Below are 20,300 nucleotides of genomic sequence, written 5' to 3' on the forward strand. Positions count from 1 at the left end.
ATCAGCACCACCAGGCACTGATGGTATCATCAGCACTGAGAGAAGATTTGAAACCTTAGAAAACTTAGAAAAATAAGAGTGACTTCTGCTGTTTCCACTGATTGGAACAGGATTCAGAAAAGCGTCGATGATGTGGATTCTGTGACGTGCAAAGTTCTGTGAAGGCAAATTCAGCTTTTCCAGAGCTGTGGGCAGAGTCTCCACCTTCTATTGGGCTGTTTCCATGGAACTTGGAAGGATTTGCTTTGAAACCTCTCCACTTTCACCCAGTTTGCTTGTAGTCAACTTGAAAGTTCAAAAGCAAGGCCAAAGTGGGCAAAAACCTCATGTGCAGTAAGATACACACTGTGCTACCACTCAATCCTTCACTTCCACAGAAAACAGCTTAGTAACTAAACCTGATGGGCTATTGAGGTTTAATTCATTCATCCAGCTCAAAAGGAAACACAAAAAAAACCCCTAACAGCAATTCCATACTACAAAAGCCACATGTGAATTCATCATCACCACCACAAAGGAAAAGCAAAAACTAAAATAAGTAAATAAGCTGTTCCTTCTCCCATCCTGTGCTGAAATGACTGAGGACAACGTGTTCCTGGATATTCCCCCTTGGGAGAGGGGAAGGGAGCCAGAGAATCCACACACAAAAAAGGAATTTGCTGCCAGAGCATGTGGGGAGTCACCAGTCCTGCCATTACAGCCCAGGAACTCACATGCAGTTTGAATTTAAATAAGGAGTTGCCAAAACAGAGTGACTCAGACAGGATAAATTTGACACCTGAGTTGTGAGCAGAGAGGTAATGCCATGTCCTGAAAAATGCTTAAAAGTAACATTAAAAGAAAGCAGAGGAAAATCACCCAGAGGATGAATTGCAAGGAAAGCCTTTGGACACCCCTTACCCCTCAGATGTTTCTCACACATGGATTTCACGCTGCAGCAGCCACTTAGCAAACTAATCTACATCACAGATTACAGGAGCCACAGTCCTGTGCCTAAGCAGTCATACATAAATATAAGAATTACTTTAATCCTTGACTTAACATGACAAAGCCATCAAAATAGCTCACAGCCACCTCAGCTCAAGGATAAGGCAAAAGTGTGACTGAGCAGTTAAAGCTGTCACGTTTGATGGAGGAGGCTGGAGAGAAGAGCCCCAGGAGAGCACAAACCCCTCACACCTTGCCAACTTCCAAATTTTTCTTCCTTTTCTATCCTTGTAATCATTGTGCCAGATATTTTTGTACTGTTTTAACTGTAACACCACCAATGAATATTTGTTCTCATAACAGATTAATATTATCACAGACTTTTAAACAGTGCATTTTCTATTCAGAAAGTTGTAAAATCCAGAAAACCTTAAAAAACACCACAGTGACAATGCTGAAGGGAGAAACTCCTCTCTGCATGTGAAGTTTCTTTTTCCCCTGGCTGCTTTTCAGAGCCCTGGAATGTAATCACTTGACAGCCCTACGTCATGTTTACTTGCAGATAGGTTACATGGGTGGAAACAAATCTGACAATAATCTCCTATCAGCCCCTGCCTGCTCCAGCACCACAGACCTTGGGAAGAAACAACAAAGCCCTGAGTAACTTACAGGGAATAAAGAGAAATGAGATGGCACTCATGCACAGGAGGAACTCTGCAAAAAGGCCACATCAGCACATGCTGTAAATTGAGTTTGCATCTTTTTGTGACCATATGGGCAGAGGCCAAGTTGCAGCTTTACAGCTCAGCCCCAGAAGCAGCAGATTTGGCAGACTGTGATGAAGCTGTAACTGGTTAAATGAATGAAAGCACTTTAATCCCTTGAGAAGGCTAAGGCCCCTTAGGTTGATAAGATTTTTATTTATTTATTTATTTAAAATCCAGCATCTGGTCCCATTAGGGGAAAAGCTGACAACGCTGTCAAAGCTGCTTCAACTTTTGGTACAGGCAACAGTTGGCACATGAAGCAGATTCCTCTCTTGTTTTGGTTGGGTAGTTCAGGGGGAGTTTGTTTGTTTTTAAAATCAACTTTGCATTGGGCTCTTAAGAAACCCTAAGTGTGCAACACCTGGGCAAACAGGTTCTGTGGCCACAGCTGACACAGGAAACCCAAAGTGGCTGAGCCTGACAGTAATTTGGTACTGAATTGGTTTTGTTACTGAATTGGTTTTGTTGCTGAATTGGTTTTGTTACTGAATTGGTTTTGTTGCTGAATTGGTTTTGTTACTGAATTGGTTTTGTTGCTGAATTGGTTTTGTTGCTGAATTGGTTTTGTTGCTGAATTGGTTTTCTGTTGTTCTCTCCCCATCTGGTTCAGCACCAAGCACTTCCACGGGCACTTACAGCAGAATTCTTATTCAGAGCAGGTTCAAGTGCTGGAGCTGGAGCCTGATTTCAGCAGAAAATCAACTGCAGCTCTGGCTCTGTGTCATTAACCCCACACAGGCTGGATGAGGTCAGGGAAGAAATGCAGATTTCCACATCCATTTTCCTGGGTTACAGAATCCCCAAATGCCAGAGCAGGCTGGCCAGAGTTAATGCTCTAATTGTTAAATCACATCCAGATTCCACAACATACATCATATCTTAAGAATGGAAATTATGCCTAATTCAGAGCTGTTTGTATCACTCTTTGCATTAATAATTCTTCTTTGGTTTAGCCCTATTTTTATTCAGTAAAAGATACATCAGGGCACCAAATGAAATGCTAAATAGTGAATTACACACAATAAACCACAATTCTTTGATATATCCAACTTATCTACCTATATTTTCAACATTTCCAAATATGATCATGATGGTTTCTTGTTAGTGAAAGGAAAACTGAGCACAAGCTTGCTGAATATGGCTCAGATACAGTGGGATTTTAAAACAGATTTATCATCAGAGATTCCCAAGACAGCAGAGCACAGGGTGCTGTTTCAATTAATCATCTTTGAGGAGTAAACTACAGAAATCTAAAGATTCTTTTCCACTAGAACACCCATTTAGGGCTGCAATACTTCAGTGAATGCTTGTGTGTTCACTCAGTTTGATTTGCTTTGACTCCTCTGGAATCTCAAGCAAGAGAAGTTCTAAGACAAGAGGACAATGGGAATTTCTCCACAATTATTATATTTCCCTTATGGGCATTGATGTCTACCATGAGTTATTTTTCTGATGTTTACAACTCAATTTAATGGCCTGGAAATGTCTTCTTCAAATTGAGGGGAAAAACCAGGAGAGGTTGCAGCTGATTGTTGTATTTTCCTGCAGGCACCCACAGCTGACATATCCAATACCTTGAAGCCCTGTCTGTTTTCATATCAGTGTCTTTTTAATATCCAAGGTCTTTTGGGAAAAGAGGTTTTTCTGCCCCCTGAAGAAGCAAGGCTGCTTGTTTTGCCTCTTTTTATCTGTGTCTCTATAGCACTGCTCAGCACAGCCCACATGATGTGCTCTGAGCAAGCCTGGTTTGGAGAATGCACAGGTGATCCCCTCACAGCCCTGCTTGCTTTCTGCAGGAATTGATTTTCTCTGGTATTTCTTTTCTCTGGGTTTTTTTTTCCATCTGGAAATTTTCTTTCTTTTCCCCCTCTGGAATATCTTTAACTCTGAATAAGTGTCCCAAGCAATCTGTATGTAACCAATATTCTCCCTAATGTTATCTGAATTAAGGAAAGATGTGTAGGGTATCTGTTTTCATAATTAAATAAATCAGGGTGTATTCACTGGAAGCTTCCTTTATTATTAACCCTTTATATTCTGAACATATTAGCTCTCCTGTAGAAGTTTGGGAGGCCTCTCATGTGGCACCACTTAGCATTTGGTAACTTCAAATGTACAAAAGGCTGGTGAAACCACCAGAGATCAAAGGAATAGGAAGAAAACCCCGAGGCATCTTTTCTGTGCACACTAAACAATCCAGGAGCTTGAATCACCTCCTCAAGACTCCTGTGCTCCTGACAGCCTTTAAGCAAAGCACTGGGGCAAAGCTGAGGGGTGCCAGCTGCTTTTCCTGCACAGGAGCAGCATCAGCATCCCTGCAGGAACAGCAGAACGTTCCAGCAAAGCTCAGCTGCTGGGAAAGCCTGAAACTGAACCCAACATTTCAGGTTCAAACTTGTGCCCAATTTGCATCTGTGTAACGTAAAGAGTTGAGATGTGAATCAGTAAACACTGAGTGGCCTCTTGTTCCTTGCTAATCCAGACTGGGCAGACAAAAAGAGCTGTAAAATTTTGCCTTTTTTTTTGTTGAAATCATCCAAAACCAGCCAGTTATCACCAATAAAAAGAAACTTAAAGCAATTTAACTGATCCACTCAAGGTAATTCCCATTAAGGACATTTTAGAATCCAAGTTAGAGGGAAAAAAAATGAACAGACTGAAATACTTCATTCCACACCCTGAGATCACACACTAAGATCAATGAAGTTGGGGCCATCTGAAGTCCATTCTGGAATGCAATCATGGCTGATGAGCTGTGCCTTACCCATCCATGAATCTGCCCTTCAGGATGTCATTTTCCAATTAGCTGCTTTAACAGGGCTCCCAAATGAGCTTTTGTCTATCATGAATTCATTGTTTTGAACTGCAGTTCTGCACTGCTGGAGGCTCCCTGCTCTCAAACTGTAATTCCCCACAGTTGCTCTCTCCATGTGTCCAGAAGCACCAAAAACCTTCACAAAACTCTCAGAGCAGCTGGTGCAGGCTGCAAGAACTGATGGATGCAGGGGTGGGGTCAGACTGGAACTCTGGGACACCACATTGTCACCTAGAGGGGAAATTCTGTGCTGAGGTGGGACTGGAAACGCCCACCCAGCCCTTCATCCTCCTGGGAGAGTATTACTGAGAAGGGACTGCTGTGAGCATCAATAAAATCCCAGAGATGTGGAGCAGGCCAGGTGGATTTGTGGCTCTGATGGAGCAGGAATGGCAGAGCAAGGGACACAAGTGACACAAATGACACAAGTGACACAAGTGACACAAGGTCTTTGCCAGCAACTGGTGCTGGTTGGTGGCTCTGAGGACAGATCCCAGAATTACCCAGTGACACCTCAACTCTACAGCTCAGTGCTGAGCTCAGTGCCAGGGAAAAATATATGATGAATAATTAATTAGCCAAGCTCAGGATTATTTGAACTAACCTGGCCACTTAAGATATTTATATCTGAATTATGATTAGACATGACAGCAGAGTTGGGATCTACTACAAATAATGAGCATGAGATCCCAAAGGATTGGAAAAGAGTAAACAAGGATCCTGCCCCTTTAAATTCACATTCCTGAGTGTCTTAAACTGCTATAGAAATTATAGTTATGCATCACCAACATACTGTGCTAGGAATTACCCCAAAAAACCTCAAACTACAATTTGGTGATTCACAAGGAAGACTTCAGGCAAACAGAGGATGAAATATTAAGTTTAACTTGTCCTACTTAACAATTTGGGACCTTATTATTATCAAAGTGTGGCACTCAGGATATGCTGCTTCTGCAATTTGCACTAATTGGACACAGGGAGAGCAGGGCAATGCCTTCACAGCACCAGAGGATCCTCAACAGGGACATCCCCTTGAGGAAAAGGCAAACAAGAGGTTAAAGCCCTGATGTTGTCTGGAGGACAACAGGGCTCAGTCTCTGACAGAAATAGCCAGGGATAAACCACAAATCTTTGTTTCCATTGGCACTCCAAGAAAACACATCTCAGCCCAAATCCAGCTGTCAGCCCACCCCTGCCCTCACTTCACCTTTGTCTCCTTCTTCAACTTGGCCCTGTGTGTTTTAAGCTCTTCTTAAACAGAAAGAGGAGGCAAATTCTTCCTTCAAAAATGCAATAAACTTAATTAAAATATCAATTCAATCAATCCACCTTCACTGCAGAATTATTTTCTGGTGGAGCAGTGCAGGACAAACAATAAAATCCAGGGGATTTTTTTTCTATATAATGTCCTTAGAGTAACCCCAGAAATGTTTCTATGCCAGGACACTCACACCTGCCTAATGGAAAGGCTAAAATTATATCATGCATAAGAGAAGATTGTATCAAAATAAGAGAGAGAGAAATCTTTAGCTTAATGATTCACTTGAGTAAATGAAACCTAAAATCAGGTTTCTGTTACAGTGATCACAGATCTGGTGAGCATACAAGGATCATTCCAGTTATATATAAAGGCTATATAAACACTCTTTAAATTAAGAATACAACATACACAACCCAACCACCAGTTTTCTGATAATAATTTTTAAAAAATGTTAAAACTAACGGAGCAACTCCCTTTTAAAAAGGTGAGATGATACAGTGGCAAAGCATTTAGGGGCCTGAATTCAGAAGGGCAGCCAAGCAACTGTGGCACATCCCCAAGAGCACAGGCAATTCCTGGCTGACCAGTGGCATTGTGTGACTGCCTCTGTTGCTGCCTGTCCCAACTCAGGAACAATCAATGGTTGAACTTTGCTTTCTACAGACACAGCCCTGCACAGGGCACAAGACCTGCATGGAAATCTCACAGGCCTGGGTTTTATCTAGCACGACTGGAGCTCTTGAAGATACAGAGAGATAAACCACAAATATGTTGTATAAACACAAGGTTGTGTTTTAAACAGTGGCAAAACATAAGAGATTACAACCTGCCCAAATAACCATTTTATCTTGGTTCAGCCAAGATATTCCCACAGCATGCAAAGAGCTCGGTTACAGAAGACACTAGACAAAGAAAGCTAGAGCAGGAATTTACCTTATCTTGACCAAGGAAATGGCAGAAAAGTTTTGAATATTAACAAAGTTTTAATTCATCAATCAAAAGCACACAGGGAAATCTTACCAGCACTCGATCTCCAATTTTGAGCTCCCTTTCTCCTTTCTTTAGTGACCCAGCTTCTGAGAGGTTTGATATAGATTCACTGGCAGTTTTGGAAAGATTGCTAATCTGAGAAGGAGTTGCATGTTCCTTAGCAGCAAGGGGGGTTTTCTGCGGGATTCCTGAAGGGGGAAGCGCAGCAGCGGAGGAGGACACGGCGCTGGCAGCCGATGTGGATGTGGGGGACGTGGCTCGGGACGCGGGAGCTGCCTGGGTACCGTTGGCCTCGTCCTCTGTCAGCGCCTTCCTGCTGAGCTTGGACGGTCGGGTGAAGATTCCCCTCAGGGGCTCACACTGGAAATAGCGAACCCCGGCCACGGAGCCGTCGTTCTTCCCGATGGGCTCGTCCAGCACGATCCCCGCCCACTGGCCCGGGGCAAACTGCGTCTCGCCCAGGAACTGGATGAAGCCGGGCTTGTTCCCATTGACCCAAACGCGCTCCCCGACCCTGAAATCATCCACAAACTCCTCGTGTGCATCTGCAGGGGCTGTGCTTGAGCTCTTCTCACTGGGAGCTGCTTTTTCTGCTGGGGCTGGAATCAAAGCACGGTGAGAAACGGGGAATTAAATACTCTGATATTCCAAAGAGCATCACTACTGAGTTTCAGTGTAACAACGTTCCTAATTAGGAGATCACAACTCTTAATTTTCCTGTGCACGTGCTGTAATCACTGAGAAAAAAATTCAAAATCTGAGGACAGAGACACTGAATTTAATTAAGGTTTTTGTAATGTTTTTGTAACAGCAAAAATCACAGGTCTGACTTCAAAAACCCCCAAAGCATTTCTATCATGACAAGGTTTGAGGAAAATTGATTTCCTTTAGAGTTTTGTAAGTTTTACATGTATTTTTTTAAAATCAAAATACATTGGTGGAAAGAGTAAAAATAGTGTATACTAGAACATTCAAGGTACTTTTTGTCAGAGGATGAATGAGGGAATGATTAAAACATTTAACTGTTCCTTACCAGCAGCAACAGGTGCAGGTGTTTTGAGCAAGGTACTCCCGTGCTTGATGGTCTTGGAAGGAGCCTTCAGTCCACTTGGTTTTAACATACTCATCTTTTTGCAATTATCCTCCTTCTCTGCAGCAACTATCTTTTTCCAAACATGGAGAAAATATATTGTTCAAGCTTCTTCAACTCTGGAATAAACCTGTATATGAAAAGATCAGACATGAGCAGAGATCAGTGTTAACTCCTGCAGAAGGGATTTCTGTATTTACACAATCTGTGTGTGAAATGCATTATAAAAAATGCTTTCCAGTAGCAACCAGCAGCATTTGAAGGCCATTTCCTATTAAAACATCAAAAGAAGTCACTTTGCTGAATGCTGCTGTATTTATCTTGAGATTTAAACTAAAAGGCTATTTTAAGAAAGAAAAACAAAGCCCTTAACAGCACAGCTAACATTACACATAGATTTTTACTGCTGTACACACACAACTGCTTTCTGTCACATTTTTCCAGTGTTGCAACATTGAAGCAAAACCAACTGGAGACTAGAGAAATAACAGCAACAGAAAACAAGAGAGCCAGGAATTTCAGGATGAAAGGAGTAAAGTTTCTAAGAGGTTGGTGTGGGATCTCAGCACCTCAGCACTGAGGTGTCACCGAGAGCACCCTTGGGGGGCTCGGGAGTCCTGGAATGTTCCAGAAGTGTCTGGTGCTGGACTTTGATCCAACACAGGAGACGACACCTGTATGAGGACAGGAGGGTTTCACCGGGGTGAATGGTGAAGGGATGAGTTAATTAGAGAGTGAAACCCAGGGTTTAGGATTTCTGTACAGGGGGGTTTAGAGAAGTAAGATGGAGGAATTGGGGCGTGTCCTGTCCTTCTCCTTCTTCTTCTTCTCCTCCATCTTCTGTGGTGATGGTGGCACTTTGGGATTGGCCATTACTGAAAGTGCACCGGGCAATAAGGGTGAAAGGTATTGGGGAAAAATGATAAATATTGTACACGTAACAATGGGTATAAAGATAGGTGACCGCCCGGAGGGCAGGGAGTGTGCTCATGGCTGGCTGCTGAGCAGAGCTCTGTCGGGCCGAGAGAAAATCTTTTAGATAAACAATTAATAAACACCGAGACCGAGAAAAGAACTGAAGCCTCTTCTGTTCCTTTGAAACGTGGGCTGCCCCAAGGCCACCCCGGGCCTTTCCAGGCCCTCCAAACAGCCGAAAACCGGACAGGTTGGAACTGAAAAGCTGAAATTGTTGAAGAGTTACACGATGACAACTGAAAGCAAAGAGGCACCTCAGCAGTGAGCTCGGATCACAAGGCAGGCTGGCTGCAGTCCCAGCTCAGAGCGGTGACTCTTGCCCACGTTGCTGGGATAGAACTTGGAAGGCAGCTCCAAGCTTTTCAGGGAAATGTGTTCTGCCACAGGAGGCATCTTCTTGCTGATTACAAGAGCTTCAGAAAGGCTTTTTCATCTCTAATGAAAAATCTGTGTATTTTTTTTCAAAGCCAAACTTCAAGGTGAGTGCTCTCCCCTCTCTTCAGAGGGATAAACTCTTCTGTGTGAGATAAACCAATCCTGTCTTTGTGCAGCAGTCTGAGATTTATCCCTCCTGTGTTATGAATTATTAATCGGCGTTCCTAAAAATCAATTCACTGCTTTGTGAACCTGAACACCAAAGTGGAACATTCCTTATGTTATTTCAAGACCTGCCGTGACAAATTCAAGGCATTTTCTAAGTCTGCAACAAAGTTATATTTAAAAAGCATGAATTACTACCTTGGATGTAATTGTGTTTGCCTACAATTTAAGTTCTGCTCCATCAAAATGATGAAGTGCTGGGGAGATTTCTGAACCTTTTCTTTCCTAGTGTTGCCAGGAGTTTGTGACCCACGTGCCTGCAGAGTTATGGCTCTGCATCATGCACATTTCCTTATCCTGCCTTTTAGAAATTCCCTAAAACTGCACTTTGCCCTGACACACCAAGGGCCTGAAAAGCCTTTTTTCCTCCCTTACAGATGTGCTCCCTTTCCAGGCTACAGGCATTGTTCCCTCCTCTCCAGCTCCAGAATCTCCATGCTCACCCCCCTTACCTTCCTCAACCCATCAAAATCCACGAAACACAAAAACTGTTCAAGATAAAGAAGGATTTGGTACAAATACAGAAACAGGGGAAGCATCATGGTCAGTCCTTTTTAGTTCAGTCAGTGCCAAAGACCAACCTGATGGAAATTTGGCCCAAGGGGAATCCTCCTTAAGGAAGGTTTCTCCTAAATCCTGAAGCTGGACTGTTCCTCAGCATTCTTCCATGTTTTTCCATACATCCTCTCTTTTTTTGGCCCCAAAGCCCATTCCTGCCCTGTGCAGGGACAAATACAGCAGAGAAAGCACACACTGCATCGGCACCCAAATGAGCCTTTGCCAGTTTCAGTTAATTATTTATTAAGAGATGGTTAACAAGGCTCTGCTCAACAGAAAGTTAGAATGTTCTACCCCTGCATTTCTTGGCTCAGATACTCATTCACAGTTTAATCTTGCTCTCCACAGTCAGGGGTTATATATTTGCTGTGTCATTTGCTTTTCTCAACGCACAGGCCTTCAGTGAGGCCAGCAGTAACACAATCCCTCCTGTCCTGCTTTCAGTGACTGAAATTGTACCTTAATTCAGACAAAATAAAAGATTATTTTATATATATTTTATATATAATCTTGCCTAAGATTACAGGCAAGACTTTTTCATAACTGACAGCCTCACTGCAATAGTTAAAATGCAAATTTTGGTCTTAGGGACAGGGCCTTTGGAGCAGCACTGCCTAATGGAGCTCATAAACCACAGAAATTTGCATCAAGTGATTTGAAGCATCACACTCCAACATATCCTAACAGGCTCCAGATGTCAGTGATCTCATTTCAGTTCTCATAAAAGACAGCAGCTCACTGCTTGTCTCAATTTGTTCTTTCCTCCCTTCAATCTGACTTAGCTCTCCTGAAAAAGGATCCTCATAACCAACAGACAGAAATATTACTGTGTCCCCAAAATATCCTGCCAGGAACCTAAGGAAAGCTCCAGAAAGCCTCTGATAACATATTCCACTGAAATGTTCTACCAGTAACAAACCTGAGCATAAAAAGAGATTTTTAAGCACAGGCTTTGCACCTGTGCCATTTTTGGAAATATATGACTACATACAATAGGAATTTTAACTGATTAATGATATCATTATTTTTATTTATCTTTTAAAGACCTCTAAGTATTGCATGGATCAAGGAACAAGTTGGGCACCATTGGTTTAAGTAAATAAATCCTACTAATGTGCTATGTGATAATAATCTTCACTTTCCTGAGAGAAAAACAAACTCAGCACAAGGAGCACTGTTTGAAATCTCTGCCTGAACAGCATTTCTCAAATACCTGTTTCATGCTTGTGTCCAGCTGCTGCTGCCAAGCTTGAGGGAGCTCATGAATCATTCCTCAAATATCTGGAGTTTAGAGAAAGTAACTTGGAATTCTGAACCTGGAAAGATTTCCCCTCCAGCCCACGAGCTGCTCCAAGAGCTCTGACCCTACACAGTTATGAACACAAATCCTAAAATTACTGCAGTCTTAAAACTAAAGCACATAAACATGTTCTCTGTGATTCAGATCTAATTCCCACAGCTCCACAAGTTGTATTTGCAGTCTGCTGGGCTGTTATTACACTCCTGTAAAAACTGAGTATATATATTTACAAAAGCACTGAATAGTTTCAGTTGAATTGTTAAGCTTTTCAATTCATACCTGATTTAAAAATACAAGCCCATTTTAGCTTTGAACAAAACCAATGCCTTCTCCTTGCTCTTTGCTGCTTGGAGAATATTTCTTGGTGTGCAAGAATGAGCCAGACCAGAGGGGAAGATTCTGAGGGGAATAATTCCTGCAGGTGCACAAACTGAGCAGACTGGGACATGCACAGCAGAATCCTCACTGGAACAATTCTGGAGCAAAGGGACACAAGAGAAGCTGAATCCTGGAACAAAAATCTTCCTAATCCTGACTCCCTCTCTGCTGCATTCTGGGTCTATTGGAGAAATTTCTTACTGGGCACCCAAAAATCCGAATAACCACTCTGCAAGCAATGGACTACATTTACAATGAAATATTCCAGAGCACACAATATCCTCTGTAAAAGTCTCAGCTTCAAAGCCAGTCCTGCCCTATTACAAGCTGCCAAACCAGAAGGATGGATTTGGAATCCCTGTTGCACTCACTTTACAGAGTGATGCAGCACTCCTGGCCACTCCCTAATTAAAAACACAACAATTTTGGAGCAATGAGCTCACACGCAGGTCTCTGTGCATTGATCCACTGAAGCCAGACAGTGAAAAGGCAAATGAACTTCTCTGTGACCCTCGTGCTCCTGCCTTACTGCAAATTCCCTGTGTTTTGTCAGCTCTGATGCATTCATTGAATGGGCAGCCACCCCAGAAAGCACCGTAGGCATTTGTGAACAAAGGGAGGCACAAACAGCAAATTGTGCTGGCACTGAGGTAACAACAGCTCTGCAGGGTCTGTCAGAGCAAACTGAGCATCTGAGCTGGCCCAGGGTTTGCTCTGCACTGCTCAGGGATTGCACTGGAATTAGAGGCATCTCCAGGTGTCTGTCACACTGAAATGACGATAATTCAAGAAAGAATTTATATATAAAACAGAAAACAAATAGAATTAGGAATTTAGGATTTCAATACAAGAGTTGGCATTTGGAAGTCAATATTTGATTACTCATTCAACACACAGCAATTAGAGAAAGGGAATATTTAAAAACATGGCTTCAGTTTCATTTTGTCTTCCAGAAACCATTGATTTTTATGTCAATTACTCAAGTCATGTTATGATCTGAATATATCCTTCAGATACAGCTCTACTAGAAGAAAAGACATTATTTAATTCAATGTTTGTTATGCCAAGTGCCATGAAAACATATAAACATATTTATTTGGGTTATTATGCTCTGCTTAGTGCCAACATCAAAACATGAGGGCTGGTACCTGCACATCAAACCAATGTTTTGCACCTCACCTTTAAAGGTAGAAAAAAACTGCACTTATAACTCAGCTGATCAGGTAGAAAAAACAAAAAGAAATCCAGACTTTTCAGATTTGTTGTTTGCAGGTACTGGAACAGGAAATAAAAATTTTGTAAGGAAATAAGGAAGAAGGTCTCATAACTTACACAGGATCCTTGAGACATTCTGCTTTCCAGCCCAATCCAACACAGCCATCACAGGAATTCCAGAAGTCAACCCTTCACAAAGGCAAACACTTATCCTGCAGAAACCTCAAAGCCACAGTCTCTTATATTGTTTTTTAACATAAATATGAATTTTCCTAGAGATAGACTCTTGAAGAAGTGCATCCCTACTTAATTTAACCAGGCATAACTATTACATGACAGAACAAAAGCAATTCCTGCTCTTCTGAAGTGCCTTCACAGCAGCCACCAGGATAACTGCAGGAAATTACTGCAGCCTGCAACTTTCAGCAGGGCTTCATCTAACCCAAACACAGTTTGCTTCTGCTGCCATAACACCATGAGCCCAAAGCCTGCAGGAATTTGGGAACTCTGCCCACTGGGATGACACAGCTCCTCTGACAGTGGCACTGATGTGATGAACTCAACCTCAAAGGAAGAGTGGCAAAAACCAACAGAAAGTGAAACAGAGCTCTCCTATCAGTGGCAGAGGGCCTGAAAAACCTTCAGTCATTTTCCCAGGGCACTGGTTTGGATAAACATTCCTCAGTGTGTGTCAGTGAGACAGGAGCAGGCAGGGATAGTCCCGGGGCTGTAACACAAACACTGAGCCCTGGCATCACTCACCCACCATGGAACACAAACACTGAGCCCTGGCATCACTCACCCACCATGGAACCACTGCCCCGGGGCTGGGGACAGCCCCAAAATAACCCCTGGGATTTCACTGCAGGGAGCAAATCCCTGCTTCCCTCAGAGCTCAGAGATCCCCCTCTGCCTGGAACACTGAGAGGGGCTGGGGGAGAATGTTTGGGGATCCCAGATCTCCACAGCACTGGGGGAGAATGTTTGGGGATCCCAAAACCCCACAGCACTGGGGGAGAATGTTTGGGGATCCCAAAGCCCCACAGCACTGGGGGAGAATGTTTGGGGATCCCAGATCTCCACAGCACTGGGGAAGAATGTTTGGGGATCCCAAATCTCCACAGCACTGGGGGAGAATGGGAATCCCAAAATCCCACAGCACTAGGGGAGAATGTTTGGGGATCCCACAGCACTGGGGAAGAATGTTTGGGGATCCCAAAATCCCACAGCACTGGAAGAATGTTTGGGGATCCCAAAATCCCACAGCACTGGGGGAGAATGTTTGGGGATCCCAAAAATCCCACAGCACTGGGGAAGAACGTTTGGGGATCCCACAGCACTGGGGAAGAATGTTTGGGGATCCCAGATCTCCACAGCACTGGGGGAGAATGTTTGGGGATCCCAAAATCCCATAGCACTGGGGAAGAATGTTTGGGGATCCCAAAGCCCCACAGCACTGGAAGAATGTTTGGGGATCCCAAAGCCCCACAGCACTGGGGGAGAATGTTTGGGGATCCCAAAGCACTGGGGGAGAATGTTTGGGGATCCCAGATCTCCATAGCACTGGGGGAGAATGGGAATCCCAAAATCCCACAGCACTGGGGGAGAATGTTTGGGGATCCCAAAATCCCACAGCACTGGGGGAGAATGTTTGGGGATCCCAAAATCCCACAGCACTGGGGGAGAATGTTTGGGGATCCCACAGCACTGGGGGAGAATGTCTGGGGATCCCAAAGCCCCACAGCACTGGGAAAGAATGTTTGGGATCCCCAAATCTCCACAGCACTGGGTTAGAATGTTTGGGGATCCCAAAAATCCCACAGCACTGGGGAAGAATGGGAATCCCAAAATCCCACAGCACTGGGGGAGAATGTTTGGGGATCCCAAATCTCCACAGCACTGGGGGAGAATGTTTGGGGATCCCAAATCTCCACAGCACTGGGGGAGAATGTTTGGGGACCCCAAATCTCCACAGCACTGGCCCTCATTAAGGAACCTACAGCTCAACCAGCATCTTCAGATTTATTTCTTAACTGAAATCAATAGTAGAAGTTGTATTTTTGATGACTGGAACTGTTCTCCATGTGAGTTCACAGATCCCAGGGTATTCAGAACCAAAGATTTCAGATCATCTTTCAGCATCAGCCAGGCCTGCACACAAATCTGTATTTGTCCTTTGATTCTGACCTGCTGGGTGATTTCAACTAAATAAAAATAGAAGGCAGGAGATCTCTAATGAAAATAAATCCTATTCCTGCAAGTTTCACAGAAGCAGGTGAACCAGGAGGAGGGAGACTTGTGTTTAATGAGTTTTGAGTTTCTCCCAGTACCTTTAGAACAACTGATTCCTGAAGCAAATTTGCCATCGACACATTTGCCAGCAGCAGGTTATCAGTTTACTGGGAGATAATAGAAAACTTGAACTTAATATAGTTAGGAAGGCAACCACTATGAGACCCAAATCCACTGAAAATTGGGTTCAGGGAATTGCTAAGTTGCTAAATAAGACACAAGGCCGTTTTTGCACCTTGGGAAGTGCAGGATATTTGCTGCACATTGCATAAACAGGATTGTCCCAGCACATGCCAGGGAAAGGGAAAAGATGGGGTGAGTTCTTATAACTCAAACTGCTCTGAGAAGATGAATCAGATCAAAGATTGTAAGAGGCTTAGACTGAAACCATCAGTCAGATATTACAGCACTGCTATGAGGAAGGTAATTCATCAAAGCTTCAGCTCTGCTTATGGATTTGAACTCTGCATCAAGGACATTTTAAGTGACCCTGTTTTATCATTCCAGAACTTGCTTTGCTCATTCAGGTACCCAAATGTCTCAGGATCCTCAGTAAATGAACACTGAAATTCAGACTGTTGAATGTGAAGCACAAATGTAAAAAACTATTTTGGGCCAGCAATTTGTGAGTAATTTTTTCTCAATCTATTTCTATTTCAAACACAGCCTGATCAGTCCTTTTAAAAAGATTCTGCCAATCTTTAATTAATCAGGAAGAGCTGCTAATTGTTAATATGATGCAAACTCCAACACTTCAAGTTGCCACTGTGCACACAGATTATAAAAACATTGCTGCTCTGGTCTATTAAAAGATCAGAAAGCACATGATCCTCCCTTCTCAGCACATCATTCCCTACAGAAGGAGTCAAGGACTGAGGTGTGGAAAAAGTTCCCAACGAAGTAAATAATTGTCACCTCTTCTGGTAAGCCTGTTGTCATCACTTATTAATTTTCTTACATTTTTCTCAGGAAATTATTTTTTCTCCAAAGACCTCCTTTTCATTAGGAAAAATAACAATTTGTTTGACTGTCCACAGTGACTTCTGTTGATGATAATGCACTTCAGCCATCCCAGTAAGTGCAATCAGTCAGGATAAAACGATGACTTTGGAACAGCAGAATCTCAAGTTTAAGTTATTTGGGATCTACAATTTCAATGTTGAGAAAGAAAACATCATCTCCCTTCAGCCTCACACCCCAAAGCATTTAAAGGCACAAAAGCTTCTCCCTAATACAATTACAACCCAAGCAGCTGAAACGAAGACGCTGCTTTTTATAGAAAGGATTTAATTTTGATAGACTTGGGTGAAACTGTGACTGTTTCCCACTGCCTGAAAACATCCAGTCAGCTCCTCCTTACAGCTCAGCCTTTGGGATGGGCCCGTGGCTGCTGCATGGCTGGCACAGCTCAGGAGCAGCACAAATTCAGGACTTGGATAAATCCTGCTGTGATTGAGGGGATGCTGCTGCCAAGCACAGCAGCAGAATCAGAGTGTCAAATAAGCTGATTCTGAGTTTCTCTCTCTGCCTTGCAATTTCCCCTCATAATAAGCTAAAAATATAGACAGTAAGATTAGAAAGATCAGGAAAATGAAAAGCTTTGAATGCTGCTTCTTCTGGAAACAGGGAAGATATCAATTAAAAGAATGTTTGGTACTATTTTTATGAGTTTGTACAAATAATTAATGAGATGTTCCACGTGGAAAAACTCAGGTTGGTGTTAAAGCACAAATTTGCACAGCCTGTTCTGAATCTTTCACAGCCTTTTGGGGGCCAGTAGCCAGTAGCAGATATTTGGTTATTTCTAAGGGTCAGGCACAGGGCGCAGCTTCACTCTGCACAAACAAATGGATGTGGAGGACAGACCCCTGCACAAGCAGGAGGTGTTTAAATCACCAGAGTTCTGCTGCTCCACACCAGTGAAATGGTTGCCCCAGCAGAAACTGGCATGGGGCTGAGAGCAGCTGAGATTACAGCTAATGCAGTATATAATTGCCTTTCATGAAAAAACAAAACACCAGCCATCTGAGGCATTTCCAAACATGCTGCTCCAATAAGGATTCCAGGGAGTTAGTCTTTAGACGTGCCAGCAGAGCCAGTAGTCCCCAAGGAATGCCAAAGGATTAAACAAGAGCTGCATTCATTCATGGCTGTCATGTTCAAACATTAGAAATCTTGCATTCAACATACAGAGCTAACATTTGACCCCAGTGTTTTAGAAAGAGAAAGAAAAGCAGCTCTGAAAAATCATATTGGCAAGGCAGAGCTCTCTATTTCTTTTTAAGGAGGATCTATTTTGATACATTCTCAGTCCCTCCCAAAAAAAAACTTTAACAGGGCTAAAAGATAAAGGGAGGAACACCAAATGAATTATGCAATCTGCCCAAGCTGAGTAAATAAAGGCTGTCTTGGCTATCCACAGTCAGAAGATGGCAAACAGATACAACCTGAAAGTCAGACAGGAAATCTTCAGGAGCTCTAGGAAGTTGTAGCAATCAGCAGAGCGAGCCCTGCTCCTTCCTGCAGTGCAATCACAGGGGGAGAGATGCAGCAATTCCCCACGGGATACATCTGGAATGAGCCTACAGGACAGCTGGGGTTCTGCCCTCCCCACAAAGCTGAGAGCTCCTCTTTAAGGGAAACCATACAAATTATGTAAAACTCTTTTTGCCAAATAAAATCTCCCTCTTCATCCCTAAAGATATGGACATTTAAGGTCCCATTTCCAAGCTTTTCTGCTTCAGACAACCCATCCCTCTCCCCTGAGTACACAGAAAGCTTTAGTGCACAGTACAGACAGAAAATCTCCCAGCATGTATACAAGGACTGGGCAGGAAACGAACCTTGAAATCTTCGTCATTTTACAGCAAGAACTAACAACCATGTAAAAGGTGAACTGTTAAACCCTCCTTAGAATAAGAAATGCTGCTGTGGGTGGAGGGGAGGTGTTTACTTTTCCTTCACAGTATCTGCTTTGCAATCTTCCTACTCTTGCAGCAGGTGCACATGGACACACTTCAGGAAAACCACTCTCTGCTGTTGCTAGTTTCAAATTTACATGGCATTCGGAATGCATATTCCTGCTCCTTCAATAAAATACTTTGCAAAGCAGCCAGCATCAAGGCACTTCCTCTTTTGTACCTCTTTTTCTTTCTTCTTCCTACGTGTCAACACAAGTATCACATGCTTTAAAATCCTTCTGCTCAAAGATCTCAAAGCAACCTGTGAACTTCTATAAAACCCTGCCCATTCAGCACAGTGGGTAAATGAAGGGGTGGGGAGGAACAAGTCTTCATTTCACAGTCATATATTTAATCACCAACATATACAATCACAGAGTAAACTTTCCTCCCCATGCTCTATTTTGGAAAATTTCTTTGGTGTTGGCTTTTGTTTGTTTATATCTTGAAAAATTATTTAAAGCACGGAATCAGCACCGAGATGAAAGGAAAAACTAACTGCTGATTTTTTTATGCAGCAGGAGCCACATTACCCTGTGAGTAACACAGCAATTACCCTGTGCCCCATGACAGCTATGGCACAGAAAAGGGAGCACGGCATCGCCCCAGGTCCAGCGCTATAGCGGGAACAGGAGGGGCCTGGAGCAGCGCCTGTGCCCGGGAATCCCGCAGCTCCCAGGTGCCCAGAACATGGCAGCGAACTCTCCTGAGCCACCTGAGGGGCTGCCAGAGCAGCTCACCTGGAAACCAGCAGGTTTTACAACGCGAGGATGGGCAGCGGCCATAAATAACAAATCCAAAAATGCCAAGGTAGATGATTAGTAAAATATCCGTATGTAAATGCTGGAAACTGCAGGTCAGCGCTTACCGAGGAATATAAGGAATACCCTGAGCTCTTCCCTCAGAATCAGCCGCTCAAGCCACCACCAACCCAGCACAGCGCCGCAGCTTCCCAGGGCGAGACTCGAGCGGCGGCTGCGATCCAACCTTCGCGTCCCCGCTCCGCACAAGCACCGCGGGGGCTGAGGGAGCCGAGGCCGTCCCGCTGCTGCTCCGCGCCGGCCCCGCGTCCGCAGCGCCCCGTCCCGCCGGGGCTCGGCCGGGCCCCCGCCGGAGCGGCCGCTGCGGGGCGGCGCGGGCAGCACGTGCGGCGGCCGCTAACAGCCCTCAGCGCCGGGCCCGGCCACGCCGCCGCCCCTCACGGCCCCTCGGCACCGATCCCCGCGCCCTCAGACCCGCCCAGCGCGGCGCCCGGACGGGAAGCGCGGAGGCCCCGAGGCGGGAGGCGGCGGACGCGGCTCCCCCCGCCCTCAGGCGCCGCCGCCGCCCCGCGCGCTCCTCAGGGCGGCCCCCTCAGCCCCGGCCCCGCCGCCTCACCGGCTCCGCCGCCAGCGCAGCTCCCGCCGCCTCCTCCGGCTGCTGCTCCCGCTCCTGTTCCTGCTCCCGCGGCCCCTCTGCAGCGGCGCCGCCCCGGCTCGCAGGAGGCGGAGCGGGGCGGGCACAACGTCTGCGCCCGCCGGGGCGGGGACTGCACCAGCGGCAGCGGCACCGGCGGTGCCCCCGAGCTCCCCGCGCCCCCTCCTCTCTCTTTGTCCGCCCCCCGCTTTGTTCGCCCCGCGGCAGCCGCAGCTCGGGGGAGGGAGGAGCGGCCGTGGCCCGGCTCGGGGTGACCCCGGCGCGCCCGGTGGTCCCGGAGCCGCCGCTGCGGCACAGCCCGGCTGGGTGGGAGGGGGAGAGGGTGGGCACAGACGGGGAGGTGTGAAGCACATCGCTCTAGTGGGTGAATAACTTCACTGTCTGCTGCTTCGCTCCATTTTCCTTTTGTCCTGATGCCCAGAAATTCATCATGCAGAAATTTATTATCCCAAAGTACTGAATATTTTTATTTTCATTGTGTTTGTGAAGCAACACATTGGAAGCTGGCGTTATCCCACTGCTAAAGTTTAAACAGCTGGAGCAGCAGCTCCAATGCCACCATCAACAATTTAATACCGATTTTCAAGGCTGAATCAAACAGCTCTGCTCCACTTCTTCCCCTCTTATAAACAGGCAGAGCTGGCCCATCACCACCCAATTCCTCACAAAGCAAACCTCAGTTTGCAGCCTCATAGCTTGTTGGGTTTCTGCATGATGCCATTCGAACAAAAGGGTGATGAGAAAGCAGTTCCATTG

The 20,300-nt window shown here is 44.8% G+C and overlaps 1 protein-coding gene across 4 annotated transcripts in view; it reads right to left on the reverse strand.

Moving 5' to 3' along the window:
• CLIP1 (CAP-Gly domain containing linker protein 1) overlaps nt 1–19,663 on the reverse strand; it is a 59,806-nt gene extending 40,143 nt beyond the window's left edge. For all 4 annotated transcript variants that reach the window (XM_074554274.1, XM_074554271.1, XM_074554273.1 and 1 more), the window contains exons 1-3: nt 19,506–19,663; nt 7,794–7,980; nt 6,791–7,359 (exon numbers count right to left, since the gene is read on the reverse strand). In XM_074554274.1, coding sequence (XP_074410375.1) covers nt 6,791–7,359; nt 7,794–7,887 — 663 coding nt within the window. In that variant the 5' untranslated portion in view covers nt 7,888–7,980; nt 19,506–19,663. The remainder of the gene's footprint in view (nt 1–6,790; nt 7,360–7,793; nt 7,981–19,505) is intronic.
• Between the last annotated feature and the right edge of the window lie 637 nt (nt 19,664–20,300).

The sequence above is a fragment of the Zonotrichia albicollis genome, chromosome 18, assembly GCF_047830755.1.
Source record: "Zonotrichia albicollis isolate bZonAlb1 chromosome 18, bZonAlb1.hap1, whole genome shotgun sequence".
Classification (NCBI taxonomy): Eukaryota; Metazoa; Chordata; class Aves; order Passeriformes; family Passerellidae; genus Zonotrichia; species Zonotrichia albicollis.